Genomic DNA, 14,759 nt, shown 5'->3' on the forward strand with positions numbered 1-14,759 from the left:
CACATTCATTTAGAAGTTAAAGCTGTAAATTATTCACAATTACTGAAAAAAGCCACTTGTGTTTTAGGTAATAGAAATGCAAGAGTCCTATTTATATCCACAGAAAGCGTTTTTGAGCCAAGTTGTATATCACGCTCTCTTAGGTTTTGCTGCAGACCATATTTCTGGATTTCTCTGGACTTCTCTAACGACCTATATGCAGGCATCCATCCTCCCCATTTCGCCTGCTGCTGTGGTACAGTCCCATCTTTTCTCTATGATGCAGCTTCACCTAGATGCTGCTAGAACATCACTCTGTGGGTGAGGGAGGGGTATCTGCACGAGTCCTAACTGCGTTGTTTTGGAATTACGTCACTAAATCGTCATCTGGTGTCCAGTCTGAGCAGGCAAGAACAGCACTATCAATCTGAGGTCCTTTCACACAGCTTTCAGTCCTTCAGCTAGACTCTGCAAGAACGACATTAATAAAGAAGGAGACACCTGAGCCCCATTGACTAGTTGGCATACAGAACAGGACGCGACAGACAGCCATCATGACAAAGGGCAAGGTATGAGTTTTCTTTAATGTGATTCAGTTAATGTTTACGTCTGACAGATTAGGATTTTCTGTATGAGATCTAGATTATTACATAACAGTGAGTTGATCTGCGTGTCTCTACTCCAGCCCTGTAGTCTGAGGAGTGTGCTTAATGGTAATGACAGCTTTTCAATAGTAATTACCACCAGATTGCAGATTATTGAGTAATTTTAATGAATAACTACAATTTGGGTAGCGGATTTTAATAACATGCGTTTGTGTCCCGCAGTATATTAGCATTTTTAGCCACAAAATAATAGCTGTTACATAAAGTGTTGTATTTTTGATATCTGTTGTGCTGTTGTGTTCAATGCTCAGCAGTTGAGTTTCCTGAATTTATATGAATGAAATGCGTCACAGACTGTTTTACCATGATGCGTCACCATGACAACCTTTTTCTCTCTGTAGCTCTAGTTAACTAACGTAAAGCTAAACTGTCTCCGAGTCAGTTTGTGCCCCATATTATGTCAACCAAAGGGTAAGAACAGTGTTGAAAATTCTGAGTTTTTTTTTTTTAAACATCGTCGTTCAATAGTTCATTAATTAATTAATTAATAACGAGAAACCGATGCTCTGGTGCCCCGCATGCTAATAGCCTCACGTTACCTGAGAGTCATGAACCAGGGTTTAATCAACTGCGTGCTGCTACTGCATGACAATAGCATCTGTGTCAGCATATCAATCATTTGTAATACACTATTCAACTCATTTGTTGGTATTGGTAACTGCTATCAGCTTAAGGTTCAGTTGAAGTTGTATAGACTCTGAAACTATTTAAATATCAGTTAAAGTGTAAGTACTAAAAGAAGCTGAACTGTCAGTTGACGAGTGAAAGCATTAGGCGTGTGAGTAACTGTAGGCAAGGAAAACTCTTCAGCTGAAGTGTTCATAAAATGTGATGGCAATACACATCAATCCAAGTTTAGGTGATTATAATACAACACTGTACAACGGCATCTGCAAATCCGTCATGATCATTAATCTTGATAGCCTACTTTTTTTCATTTTCTAATATAGTGAAGCTCCTGCAATATGACTGACTTGTAATCATCCTGAATAGTGTGCATTATACAGTGCTGATTCTTTGCACCACAGATTTTAGTATGTGTTATGTCACTCTAATTATCATGTTGCTTTGCTGACACTCTAGGGAACAGTGCCTAAAGCATATGCAACACTGATAGTTTCTGAAACTTTTGATTCACCCTCACCATAAATGTGTAAAAGACTATAATCTAAAAAGGTAACAACTTGTTCATCTTTGTGTGCTACTGTGTCAGCTGTCACTTGCAAACAAGGCCACCAATGGCTCCTCCAGTGTAGAAGCTTTGGTGTCACCAACTCCTCCCAGCTATGAGGAAGCCACTGCAGGTATGGCAACACATTATCCTTCTGTATTTGATCATAATGTTAGTGTGTCATTAATGTAGGATTACAGAAGTATATGTTGATGTTATGCATATACATCTTCACCACCAAAAAGTCCTAAATACACGTGTTGTCCAGGCACCAGTGCTCCTTGCTACAATGATGTTGAGACGCTCACAGAGTTCACCTGGGATGATCGCAACATCAGGAGGGTCTTCATCCGTAAGGTATCAGAGAGCTTTGATTATAGTATTAGCTCTGTTGTATCACTTATAATTGACCTCAAATTAATATTGTTAAACTTCTCCTGCTCAGCACATGCCACTACATGTACGACTATGCAATGTTTTTTCATTGCTTTCTTTTAGGTGTACGCCATCTTGATGATCCAGCTTTTGGTGACTCTCGCGATTGTGGCTATTTTCACATTCTGGTGAGTGTAAGACCGATCTTTTTCAATTGTCTCTCATGTGTTACAATATTGAACAAGTATTTGTGGGTAGTGATCTTACTTAAGACTCTGCTCCTTTTAGTGACCCAGTGAAAGACTACATTCAATCCAACCCTGGCTGGTACTGGGCCTCGTAGTAAGTAGAGTGAGACTCAACTCAGTAATACACAGTCACTCTGTACGTTTTTTGGTTCATGTCACTTCTATCTAACTATGTTTCTGTTGTTCAACAGTGCTGTGTTCTTTGTCACATATCTGACCCTATCTTGCTGCTCTGCACCAAGGTAAGTTCAAACTTCTCAAAATGAAATGCACATCATCAACGTAACAAAACAGTGTTGTGATGTTAAACCTTACTCTACTCACTCCTACAGGAGACAGTTTCCATGGAATCTGATTCTGCTCGCCATCTTTGTAAGTACAGCTTAAATGATCTATAACTATTTCATTGATACATTTTATAAAATGTAATGCTCTCCGGTTATGACTTGTCAAAAGAGATTTTAAAAAATACCTGCATTTTTACATGGCTGTTATATGTTCTGTTGCAGACCCTCTCGCTGTCCTACATGACAGGGATGTTGTCCAGGTACACTTTTATGTCAATGTCTTGTGTTACTTTGCATTGTCTCTTTCTGCTTTAGACTCTCTCCTTAGCGAGCATGATCCCATGTGCATCCAGTTAATAAGGCAGCCATGTATTTCCTTTACAGTATGTGAGGTTGTACGTGTAGCCAGTCATGTAGGCCTTTATAAAACTGTGTTGTGTGAAACATTTTCAGTAAGTTGTGTTTCTTGTTTGAATAGCTTCTATAACACCAAGTCAGTGGTGATGTGTTTGGGCATCACAGCAGCAGTCTGTCTCCTGGTCACAGTCTTCAGCTTCCAAACTAAGGTGAGGAAAAAAACAATGTTTCTTTACTGTACTTCATATATTATTTGATATACTGTATGCATGATTGAGAGAAAAAAATCATTTACGTCAGCTTTTCACGCTGTTGTATTAACATTTGATTTCATGTGCTTTCTCCATCTAGTTTGATGTGACATCATACCAAGGCGTGCTCTTTGTCTTCTGCATGGTCCTGTTCATGTCTGGACTGGTGCTGGCACTCGTCCTTCCCTTTCAATATGTAAGTGTGACGGTCAAATTAGGCAGTCACATCAGTTGTGTGATGTGAGACTGGAATGTGGAGGATTTTCACGCAATCAGGGCATAGTTCTATCAAATGCAGATGTGAAGTCTGACAAACATTTAAAACACTGGCATCGCATCTAATAAAGTAACTTTTTGCCATTTAGGTACCCTGGTTGGATGCCACCTATGCTGTCCTTGGAGCCATACTGTTTACAATGGTAAGGGTGTCAAGCCATTACTGATAGTCAACAATGTATGACCATTTCTATCAGAATCAGAAATAAACCGAAAGATGTCTTACTTGCTGTTTTATTGTCTGTTGCAGTTTTTGGCATTTGACACCCAGCTCCTCATGGGGAACAAGCGCTACGCCATGAGTCCAGAAGAGTACGTCTTTGCCTCTCTCAACATCTATCTAGATATCATCTACATCTTCTCCTTCTTCCTCCAAATCTTCGGAACAAAACAAGAGTAAACCTGTAAGGGATGGGAATCTAGGCAGACATGATTTTGATGACAATGCTTCCAATTGTAACCGCTTTATTTTTTGCCTGATACTGATAAGGCCACAAATACTTTGTGAATCTATCGTACAGATATACATGTACATAGATGTACAGTATGTCAGTGATCACATCCAAAATGTCTACAACCTTTCCCTCCCCTCTAGCATGTTGTAAACCCACACCACATTATGGTTAGCTTACTAGCTTAACCAGCAAAAAACAATCAGTGATCTTACTCCATTTACCGTAGATAAAACAAACAGAGTTCATATGAAGTTGTGTGGGTGTCTTTATGTCCATACCTGCTTAGATATCACAAATGTCCTGCAAAAAATAGATGTCAGTGCTCTTTGAGAGGTATGTGATCTATAACACATTATGCATGACTCTTAAAAAGCTCTAACTATGCCTAGTCATCACGTCATTGGGCTATTGTTGGTAGTGGTGATTTAAGGACTTAAAGCACAAATGTGATGATAAAAATATACTTTTCCTGTGTTTTCAAGCATATCCAATGTTGTCTCAATACTGTGAATTACAAGAAACTGAATGCTGTTTTGGGGGGATAGGTGACATGTTGTTTTTATTTAGCTTTTTAATGACAACTTAGAAATACGATTCATTGAATTTGGGATATTGTTACTCATCTCTGCCTTGATTTGTTCCTCATATTTACTGTACGCTGTATATATGTTGGATTTACTCCATTTAACTCACTCTTTCATTCATTGCACTCCGATTGTTGTGCTGTTTACTAGTAGTATGTCATTTGCTTAATATGTGTGTTTGAACCTGAAATGTTTTGAATGAAGATTGTGTAGATATATATTTCTTTCTTCATGAAACCCATTTAGTTTGGGCAAAGATTGATTGTTCACATTATAGTTTTCGGTCTTGATATTATTTAAACTTCTTTATTTGGTCTGAAGTGGTTTCACATGATAATCAAATATAAAGATGAAAGTGCCATACATGCATGAATTTACTGTAACTTTTGATAAGGCCTGTTTTTGTGGAAGGGCTTGAAAGCTATATTTCATGACATTTGAAGTTTATTTTTTTATGACAGAATGATATATTTCAGATAGTCTGTGATATAAAATGGTGACTTTGAAGCTTGATATGAATTCATAAGTCGTCTAAAGTGGCCTTGGACTACCTTTATGTAATGATATTGATGCAGTATATTGTTTTTTAGAGCACCCTGTATTTGACCAACACATTAGTGTTATTGTATTGATTTATTAAAGGGTGAATGTGTCTGAATGGTCTCACCGAGTATATCTCTCTATCTCTTTTAATAAGTAATAAAATGCCCTAACACTTCCACATTACCTTTAGTAGCAGTACCTTTAGCCTGTGTTAATCATGAAACACCATCTAAGAAAAATATTATTATGCCACTTTTCATAGGACAAAGGGAGCCTAACTTCATTTTTATATTTTCAGCCTAAACACCTCAGTATTATGGAGGTGTCTTTCAACATATTATGAATATTCTCCTGTAATCACCTACTTACACACTTCCTCCTTTAAAATGTGATGCAGTTTCTACGCGTTCATTACCAGCACTCTGGTCCTCAGATAAATTACTTTTCACATTATTTCAGCTGTGTATAATGTTGCTTCTCCCACTATGTTTATTTTTGAGCCATAGTTCTATTTTTGAAGTATTTCCCTGGCAAGTGGTAATTTTAATGTGTAACTCAGTAGGCGTCTATTGATTTGTGAACGTATAATAGCACAAATTGTAAATGTATTTATCATAATATATGTTTGTCTAAATTGTGTATGTCTGTGTGTCTGTTCAGGTTTCCCTCGGGGTGGATAATGGTAGGCCTATAGGACCACTGCTAGGTAAAGGTCATGTATTGCTGCTTTGGCAGGTAATAGCTGGTCTTAATCCTGAACAGGGTATCTTCCTGGCTTGCATTTATTTTGTCTGTCAATTGAATTAGAGAAATACTCAAAACCTGTTCGTCTCCAGTTATGAATGATTAAGGCATCTGAGAACAAACACACTTTGTGGCTGTATGTGTTTGACATACAAATCAGATTAATTCATTGAAATTATAATTAGAAAGAAATCTGAGAAAACCAGATCGACTATTCCTCCACACACAATTGTGTTCGTGCGTGAGTGCGACAGACACACAGGATATGAAAGTGGTAAAGCTAAATAATTGCGTGTGTGTGGTCTACATGTGTTCAGAAGCCAAAGCCGGCGTGTGACGTAATATTAAATGGTCTCCTCCAGTCTGCAATCAACCAGTAGAAGACGGGTACACTCAGATTTACAGCATCCAGTCATCCAATCACAATGTGCGATGGTTGAGCGTCCTATTCAGCCATGTTGTGGTTTTGAATGAGGAAGAAGCGGGAGATAATATTCTTCAACGAGTTTATATGCTTTTTAAAGTCACGTTAGGGATATATAAATGAGTTAGCGTGGGACTCAAAATGATAACCGTTTTTCCGAACGCGTTGGTTGCGACTTGTCGCATTCCTGCTGGAATTTAAACATACTTCCATAAATTAGCCGCGTCGTAGCAACATCAGCTAGCGAGGTAGTTAGCATAGTGTGCTAGCTAGGCAACTAGCTAATTCACAACTGACCAGCTAACGGTTAGGTTTCATTTGTAAAATGATAATGGTGAGGACTGTTAGCTTTTGAAACAGCCTCAGCTAACTTACCTCAGTCGAATGAAGCGCACTGGTTTCATTAGGTTTGACTATATTGACAGGTAGACTTAAAGTAGCCATAGCGATTTATCTTTAAACCAGCGGCGTTATTTCTAAAACTTTTGAGCCATGTTGAATCAAATCTACGAATGGATAGAAACAAGCTTTGCCAATCTTCGCAATGGTGAACCAGCTGTGGAGGACTCTGACGGACACCGGAGACCGGGCGATGATCCGTTAAGGAGGAAAAGACCACTTGAATGGTATGAGCTGTAACAGCATTACTCCCGTGTGTAACCTCAAGTCAAGTGTGTTTAAAAAGACCGACTCCAATTTGTTTTAAAGTTATTTATGAGTCCGTGTAACGTTTCTGTAGAACAGCCATTTATCTCCTCGCTGGTCATTTTGCGTTTCAACCGTTTTTTTGTTACGTGAAGAAATTGGTTATTTTCAGTTTGTGGAAATGGATGGAATGTGTTTATTAACTGTAAAGCGTCTGTTTTTTTCCCCTTAAGTTTGGAAGATGGACAAAACATCGACCAAGATGGCTTAATCGTAAAGAAATCTCGAATGGGTAATTAATAATTAACTTTGTTACATATTATGGTGTGAGTGTATGTAGCGATATAATCGGTATTATCCTACTTACAATCATGTCGTCTTGTTTTAAATTCCTTGAGGAGATCTTATTGACACAGTCAAGGTTGCAGCTGAAGGGGTTAAGAGTCACAGCTCCAGTGTGGCTACATGGATGAGAAACAACGTGAGCCCTACTTTGAGCAACATACTGCCTGCGTTTCCTGGTCCACCACCTGGAGAACCACAGCCCTCCACATCAGCCTCAGCATCAGTCTGGGCCGGGATGCCGGTAAGGAATAAATGTTTGGGGCCTGACTGTAGAGATGACAAAACATGTTTTGTCTTGATTTAAAGAAGTCATGTGTGTTTTTTGCTTTAAGATTGTTGAAAGGAACTGTCTGGATGAGACGTTCGTTGCTCCGTCGACAACATTGGAGTGGAAAACATCCAAATCGGGTAAAATTGTCACTTAAGCTTTTGCATCACGGTAGCTAAAGTTTGTGCAGGCTTTAAGCTCTCGGAAAGAGATTAATTGTTCTACTGTTTGTTTATCAACTCTAGAATGGATGCGCAATGACAAGAACATTATGGGATCAAAAGTCTGTAGGCGACAAGTGTGCATGAGTCCTACACATCGTGAAGTGCCAAAAATAAATGGGCATTCAGTCAACATGTCGCCCCCCATCACCCCAAAATTGCACCCATCTCCACGGCTAGGCAGGCCCCTGAACCTCAGACCCTATGCAACACCAAGGTATCGTTGTGTCTTTGTTTTTACCTCTCCCATTTCAAAAGTTGCTTTTTGTTATATGACGTGTCATTATACTGTGTGATTACCATAACACTGTCATTTTTCTGTCTGCAGTTTTAGTGGAGTGGCAAGCAGCTCCTGCACTAGTATGTATGAGAAGACATTTCCCATCAAAGTGGTGCAGAGCCCAACACACAGCTCCTCATCTGGGCGCTTGCACAATGCCAGGCCCCACTGCACAGCACAGCAGGTCAGACACCAGGACAAATGTAATTCCTGCTCACTCAGTTGTTGCATTTCTTCATTTATTTACTGGTTTTCCTCTGTGTTTGTCCAGTCTGTTTGTGAAGAGGAGAAGGAGGTCTACAGGCAGCTTCTGACCATGGTCTCTGGTGGTCAGTCATCTCCCCATCACAACGGCAGCTCACATGCCATTGTGAGGTCACACAGAGATTTGTACGTATTCATACAAATGCAGTCGATTTTTAGCAATGGCAAACCCTGGTGGGGGGGTGAATAAGAATGATAAATACATTTGAATAGTTCCATGTCTATCCTTTATCACTTAGACTGTTCTGGACTGTATCTAGATAATCTCCCTCACCTGCTTACCCTTCACTTTCTCATCAGTACCAGCTTCCTGACTACGAGCCGCAGACTGCTACAGTACGCGTCCCCTACTAGGTCAGCAGTAGGAGGAACTTCAGAGGGACCCAGCAGCACCCCCAGCACCACAGGGATGTCCAGCCAGAGCTCCAGCAACATGCCCAGCCCGTTGTGGAATTCCAATAGGCCGGGGACCCAGCCGTGGTCTCTGGACACGGACCCCAGCTCCAGCAGAGCAGCTACTCTCACAGCAGCTCCCTCTCCATCTGCTCTTATGGATAACTCTTCTCAGGACACACAATCATCAGGTCATTTTTGTGTGTGTGTGTGTGTGTGTGTGTGTGTGTGTGTGTGTGTGTGTGTGTGTGTGTGTGTGTGTGTGTGTGTGTGTGTGTGTGTGTGTGTGTGTGTGTGTGTGTGTGTGTGTGTGTGTGTGTGTGTGGACTTAATGGAAATATAGGAATCGTGAATTGAATATTTGCTTGGTTCTGTACTCTTTCTTTGGTTGTAATGTCCTTGTCTTTTCTTGCAGCTCATGATGGTGATTCTGTAATTATTATAAATGAGCAAAAGGGTAAAAAGCAAGACCGCTCAAGGTTAGTAGTGTTCTTCACTCAGTGTTGCTATTTTGTTACTTACGTCTTTACTTGACAAGCTACATTTCACTGTAGTTAATGTGTAACATAATTAAACATAAAAAAAATGTCCAAGATGTAGATGTCTTCACATTTCACGTTGGATGATGTTACTTTACTTCTAAATTTAAATTCAATTTGCATAGACCCAGACACACCATGTTAGGCCTGTGATTCTTGGTGCAGTAAAAACAATGACTTATGTCATACACGTTGTATACACGTTAATTGAGTTCTGTATTTTTACAGTGTGCCATGTTTCCAAGCAGAGTTATGGATCAAAGAATTGTAAGTACACTCCCATGTATTAGATTATATAAATGACTGATAATTATGTTTGAACAGAGAAAAACGTGTGTCTTTTGTCGCTGTAGGACGAGTATGTATGACTCTCGGGCGAGAGAAAGGCGGAGACAGATTGAAGAGCAGGAGGCCTTGGCTGCCATGTTGCTGCGACAGGTGAGGGTGCACCACTGAAGCTCTCTTTCAGATTCAGTGTTATCCAATCGGTTGTATCTCGATCCCTTCTGATCCCACTAAACTGTGTCATGTTGTTGCTGGTTCCCAGCGCCTGTCTGACGAGTCGCAACGCAGCCCAGATGTGGAGGTCCATGTCAGAGTTCCTTTGGAGAAGGAGGTTCCTTTGACTCTTGTGATAGAAGAACAGAAGCCTTTAGAAGAGAAACCCGAATTCCCTGAATTTACAGAGGTGTGGTCATTGTTTCATAATGAGTATGCAGTGTTTACTGTCTATATCATTTATTTAGATGAGACAAAAGACTGGCTTTCCCAAGTATTTCTGACTTTCCTATTTCTTCCTTTTTTTTAAAGTGAAGTAAAGAGTCACTAAATGGTTGTCCCATATTTGGAACAAATGTATATCTAATGAAAATAAAGGTGAAGTTAATATTTGTGTGCCGTCTCTTTCTGATCAGGAAATGGAGGATGAGGTGAACATGGGGCTGAGAGGAGGGAACCATGAAGTTTTAAGTGAAGGTTTTGGTCTCAGCCTTACACGCAAAGACCTGCAGACCCTCAGCAACCTGAACTGGCTCAATGATGAGGTGGGTGTAAATGATCCTCACGGTCAGATCTGTGTGAATGATCAGCAGGCATTCATTTAGCACCAGACTCACACACCCCTGTTTTGATTCTGTATTCATCACAATGTTCAAAGAAATACTTGACTGTGGTTCTATTGTGCATGTAATAATTGTCACACAACTGAGTCCTACAGTTAATTGAAACTCTCCCTCCTTAATCTCGAAGGTGATCAACTTTTACATGAACCTGCTGGTGGAGCGCAGCAAGGACCCCCGCCTGCCATCGGTCAATACGTTCAACACTTTTTTCTATCCAAAGCTGCGCAGCAGTGGCTACCCTGCTGTCCGCCGCTGGACCAAAAAGATGGACATCTTCTCTAAAGACATCCTGCTGGTTCCTGTCCACCTGGGGGTGCACTGGTGCCTCTCTGTAAGTCTTAATGACCATACTTGGAAGTAGCAATCTTTGGAATTTATGTTGCAGTTTTTTTTTTATTGTGCAACTCTTTCTCTTAGGTGGTGGATTTCCGCAAAAAGGCTGTCATTTACTTTGATTCTATGGGAGGAAACAACGATGAAGCATGCAGAATGTTGTTGTGAGTTTCAGTATCCGATATGTTTGTTTGTTAAATGGGATGTATATTCAGAGAGGTAAATGTAACTCCTGCTAAATAATTGATATGAGCCATCAAAGTGTATAGAAAGTAATTGAGTTTTTCCCCTAGTAAATACCTGCAACAGGAAAGTAAGGACAAGAAGGGCAAAGAACTGGATACCGTAGGCTGGACTCTGCACAGCAAAAAGCGCAATGTAAGTCCTAAACACTGGAGGGCGGTTAGCATAAAGTAGTCTGTTGTCATTGTTGTCATGAAACTGCATGTTTTTTTAATTTTTGGATGGGTTGCCATTATCAGCAGAAAGTTGTAGGAGCAAGTAGTACCTTCATCTTGTCCACGTCCGTGCTGCACTGCAGCATTCTTAACCTGTGGACTAGCTTTGATATTCATATAGTTTTGTTTACATTTTACAGGTATTTCATTTGCACCAACGTTGTAGTTATACAGCATACACAGAAGTATGTTGCATCAGCTACTTGTAAAGCCATCCAAGTTTTGTGTTAAGCCCTTACCATGTTCTTGGTAGCTAGTATTTAGTTTGACAAATAGTGGGGCTTCTAAAGGGGGGGGGGGGCTATAAATCATCTGTGACATAAAGTCTTTCACTGGCACATCTGTCAAGTGACCAATTTTGGGAAGCAGGGCATCCCCTAGCTTCCAAACGATGCACCTGAGGAACACGTCTTAGTTCACTGGTTGTGTTTAAGCAGCAGCCCAGCCTGTAGGTTGGTCTTCATGAACAGAGCAGTATAATTTACAATGTTGCTTTGTGTTACTATGATTTTTATTTTTTACACTTTCACAAGTGAGCTAGGTCATTGGAGCAGGGTTACATCTGAAATATCAAACTAAGAGAAACGATACTATATACTGTGTACAATCTATTAATAATGCTATTGCATTCTCAATAACATTTCTCATGATGCTGTATGCTTATGTAGGGGAAAAAACACTCTAAAATGTGATTCAAAAGTTGGTAAAGTAATGAGATAATCATTGTTATTAATAAGATATCCTGTCAGACGTGTACACATAATTATAGTGATGGAATGTCCAATAACATCTTGGTCGTCGTCTCCCCCCCCCTTTGCTTTCAGGAAATCCCACAGCAGATGAATGGTAGCGACTGTGGAATGTTCACATGCAAATATGCAGATTACATTACCAAAGACAAGCCAATCACATTCACACAGGTAATCACAAACACAGATTAATCTGCATATCATCATAATAGTGGCCTGAAAATGTCTTGCATGACTTCTCTTTACTCCACAGAACCACATGCCCTACTTCAGGAGACGGATGGTTTGGGAGATTCTGAACCATAAGCTGTTGTAAGTTTGTGTAGTCGGCTCGCGATGTTGGGGATACGAGTCGTGACGACGGCGGCTGAGCTACGCTCGACAGAAGGATCTACTGACAGTAGTCCTGTTTTGGGAAAGACTTGCACACCAGCTCATCAGATCAGGAACCAGCTCTGCTACTCTGCATCCTCTACCGTCAATCAAGCCCTCAGCTGATCTCAGAGGATGTCGCCCGAGCACCAAGCACTGCCTCCCAGTCCTCTACTCCACGTTGGTGTTTTTTGGGGCACCCGTGGAACATCAGTGTAGCAGCTGGAACACTGCATGTTTTGTATTGCCTAGCCAGAACTGTTTTCTAAATCACACTTGTACTTAGAAACCATACTCTGAGCTGCGATGTTCTGTTTGATGCAGACACGCCAAGTTTACATGTTCTTGTCTTGCAGGGAGACGAGCGCTTTCTGCTGCTTCATTTTTATAACGACAGTAATACTTTTCAGTGTCGCTGTCCTTTTTTGATACTCTTGGTACGTTAAAAGGAAAATAAACCTCACCATGAAAACTGAAGTATGAATGGCTTCTAGTCTTAACAATCTGTCTTAGTATTTGGGCACAGAACTTTATTTATTTATTTTTTTCCCATAGTACGAACATGTCACCTAAAATGACTATTTTTGTAATTTGTTTGATTAAAAGGCCTGAAGCTTCTTCAAGCATTGTCTCAGAGTATGGTTTATAACGGAAATAGGAAGTTTTACCTGCCACACATACTTGCAAGTGTGATAAAACGGTCTTAGTTACATTCTAAAACAGCAGGGTAAAAAAACCAACATATGTTAGTCTTGATAAAAGATTGTAAATTAAGGTTCAAAGTCTATTTTATGTATTTCAGAGTCTTTTGTTTTGCAGCAACTTTTGGGCATATTCAATATATTTTTTACTTTGTACATACTTAAAACATATACAGCCTCTTGAACAGTGTAAAATACTTTTTTCTTTATGGAATTCTTATGGGTTTTTTTTAAATCTAGATTTAAGTCTGTTTTAGAAATACATTCTCATGTATTGTGACTGTTATTTGTGTATTACCTCAAAATCAATTGGGTTTGATAAACATGAGAGAACCTGGATGTGTGTTGGCTTATTTGAAGTGCATTATCTATTTTACTAAATATAAACCTGCAAATGGTCCCTTGTGTAACAAAAAGCAAACGCACCACAGTGTGAAAAATGACAAGTTCCAAATCAAACCAAGTCAAACGTTTAATAGCTGTAGGGGGTTTTTCTTATGAAATTGACAAAGACCTGCATCATGGCACAGACAGACATTTACTACCAACAGACTGCACAGACATCTCTGAACATGAGATAAGAAGTGACCCAATATGTGACTTGATATATTCAATGACCTTCAGCTAAAAGATTTCTAAATACTCTATCCAACATTAGCAGCAATAGTTTGTTTGACTCAAGAAGCCACCATTCACTTTTTCTTCATTGTTTTGGACAGAAACAATGGAACACAAGATAGTCCTGTAGAGATTTCTTTGCTTGATAGATCTATGCTCAGAGTAATTTGAGATGACAATAAAATCTTCAACATTAGCAGTGCATGAACCAAAAAACAAAACAAGCCAAACAAATCGGAGTAGCACTTCATTATCCCTTTCAGTGAAATCTAAGGCATTTCTGTGAAGTTTAATTTGGTCCTGGAAATAAAACCGTGTGAATTACTCAGCAAGAAAGCAACAAACAGGACCGGACAGGGCACAGCACATACAAACTGGAACTGGATGGAATGGTGAATTACATCTAATACAAACCTATGGTGCCCATGTAAAATAACAGCTGGGTCATACCCGCCTTCGTTCACATAAAGCAAACCTGCCAAATTTTTACAGTCATATTAACAACTACATTTTGGTATGAAATAGTTCCCTTTTAATGCAGCAATTTTACGAACAATGAATGAACCATAGATGAATGTGTCAGTCAGAGAGAAAAATATCTCACCGTATATGTATAATGAAAGATAAAGCCAGAATGTTAAGTAATGTTGTGAGGTGTCTCTTTGATATCTGTAGTATTGCATTTATAAGGATAATAAATTAATTGCATAGATCGTCAGACCGTGGGCGGGTTTTCCGAGCATTGGACGGAAGAGTTAAAGGATGTGGACACAGTACCAGCTGTGAACGGCCGTGGGACCTACTGAAGTTGGTTATTGCCTGTGAACCTTGCACACAAACTGAATCTACATTTCTCTGGCAGGATGAGGTAAGTCAAGGTTTGAACATATACTTTATCTTACGTTGTTCCCAACTGCTTGGGGTACAACTCTGTAACAATGCATCTGAACCTAGCATACAGAATGAATCCATGATCAGGAGTCATGTTCCCAAATTGCCAACATTTGTGACACAGACAGAACTGAAATGTCTGTAAAAGCAAAAGCAAAAAACAAACAAACATTAAAGCCTCTTTGACATCAACACTGGAACC

The 14,759-nt window shown here is 39.8% G+C and overlaps 2 protein-coding genes across 4 annotated transcripts; both read left to right on the forward strand.

Moving 5' to 3' along the window:
* Window positions 1-533: 533 nt before the first annotated feature.
* On the forward strand, window positions 534-4,009 carry LOC306710400 (protein lifeguard 2-like; the record flags this gene model as incomplete). Its single annotated transcript, XM_079178919.1, has 12 exons — window positions 534-548; window positions 1,858-1,948; window positions 2,084-2,172; window positions 2,314-2,378; window positions 2,479-2,532; window positions 2,630-2,680; window positions 2,771-2,810; window positions 2,948-2,985; window positions 3,204-3,291; window positions 3,434-3,529; window positions 3,699-3,752; window positions 3,860-4,009. The coding sequence occupies 12 exons, from the start codon at window positions 534-536 to the stop codon at window positions 4,007-4,009; spliced, it is 831 nt and encodes a 276-aa protein (XP_079035045.1).
* A 2,404-nt stretch (window positions 4,010-6,413) lies between these two features.
* senp1 (SUMO specific peptidase 1) lies at window positions 6,414-13,379 on the forward strand. Of its 3 annotated transcripts, none has more exons than XM_079172010.1 (18): window positions 6,414-6,985; window positions 7,238-7,296; window positions 7,403-7,590; window positions 7,682-7,757; window positions 7,863-8,055; window positions 8,167-8,302; window positions 8,390-8,508; window positions 8,683-8,966; window positions 9,191-9,254; window positions 9,543-9,581; window positions 9,668-9,752; window positions 9,862-10,002; window positions 10,229-10,357; window positions 10,563-10,766; window positions 10,853-10,932; window positions 11,062-11,146; window positions 12,051-12,146; window positions 12,229-13,379. In XM_079172010.1, exons 1-18 carry the CDS (start codon window positions 6,852-6,854, stop codon window positions 12,289-12,291), a joined length of 2,175 nt encoding a protein of 724 aa, XP_079028136.1. In that variant the 5' UTR covers window positions 6,414-6,851; the 3' UTR covers window positions 12,292-13,379. The 3 variants fall into 3 exon arrangements, with proteins under 3 accessions (XP_079028136.1, XP_079028137.1, XP_079028138.1); XM_079172011.1 differs by having other exon boundaries at window positions 7,406-7,590; XM_079172012.1 differs by having other exon boundaries at window positions 7,433-7,590.
* Window positions 13,380-14,759: the final 1,380 nt, after the last annotated feature.

Source organism: Pholis gunnellus (genome assembly GCF_910591455.1).
Source record: "Pholis gunnellus genome assembly, chromosome: 2".
Classification (NCBI taxonomy): domain Eukaryota; kingdom Metazoa; phylum Chordata; class Actinopteri; order Perciformes; family Pholidae; genus Pholis; species Pholis gunnellus.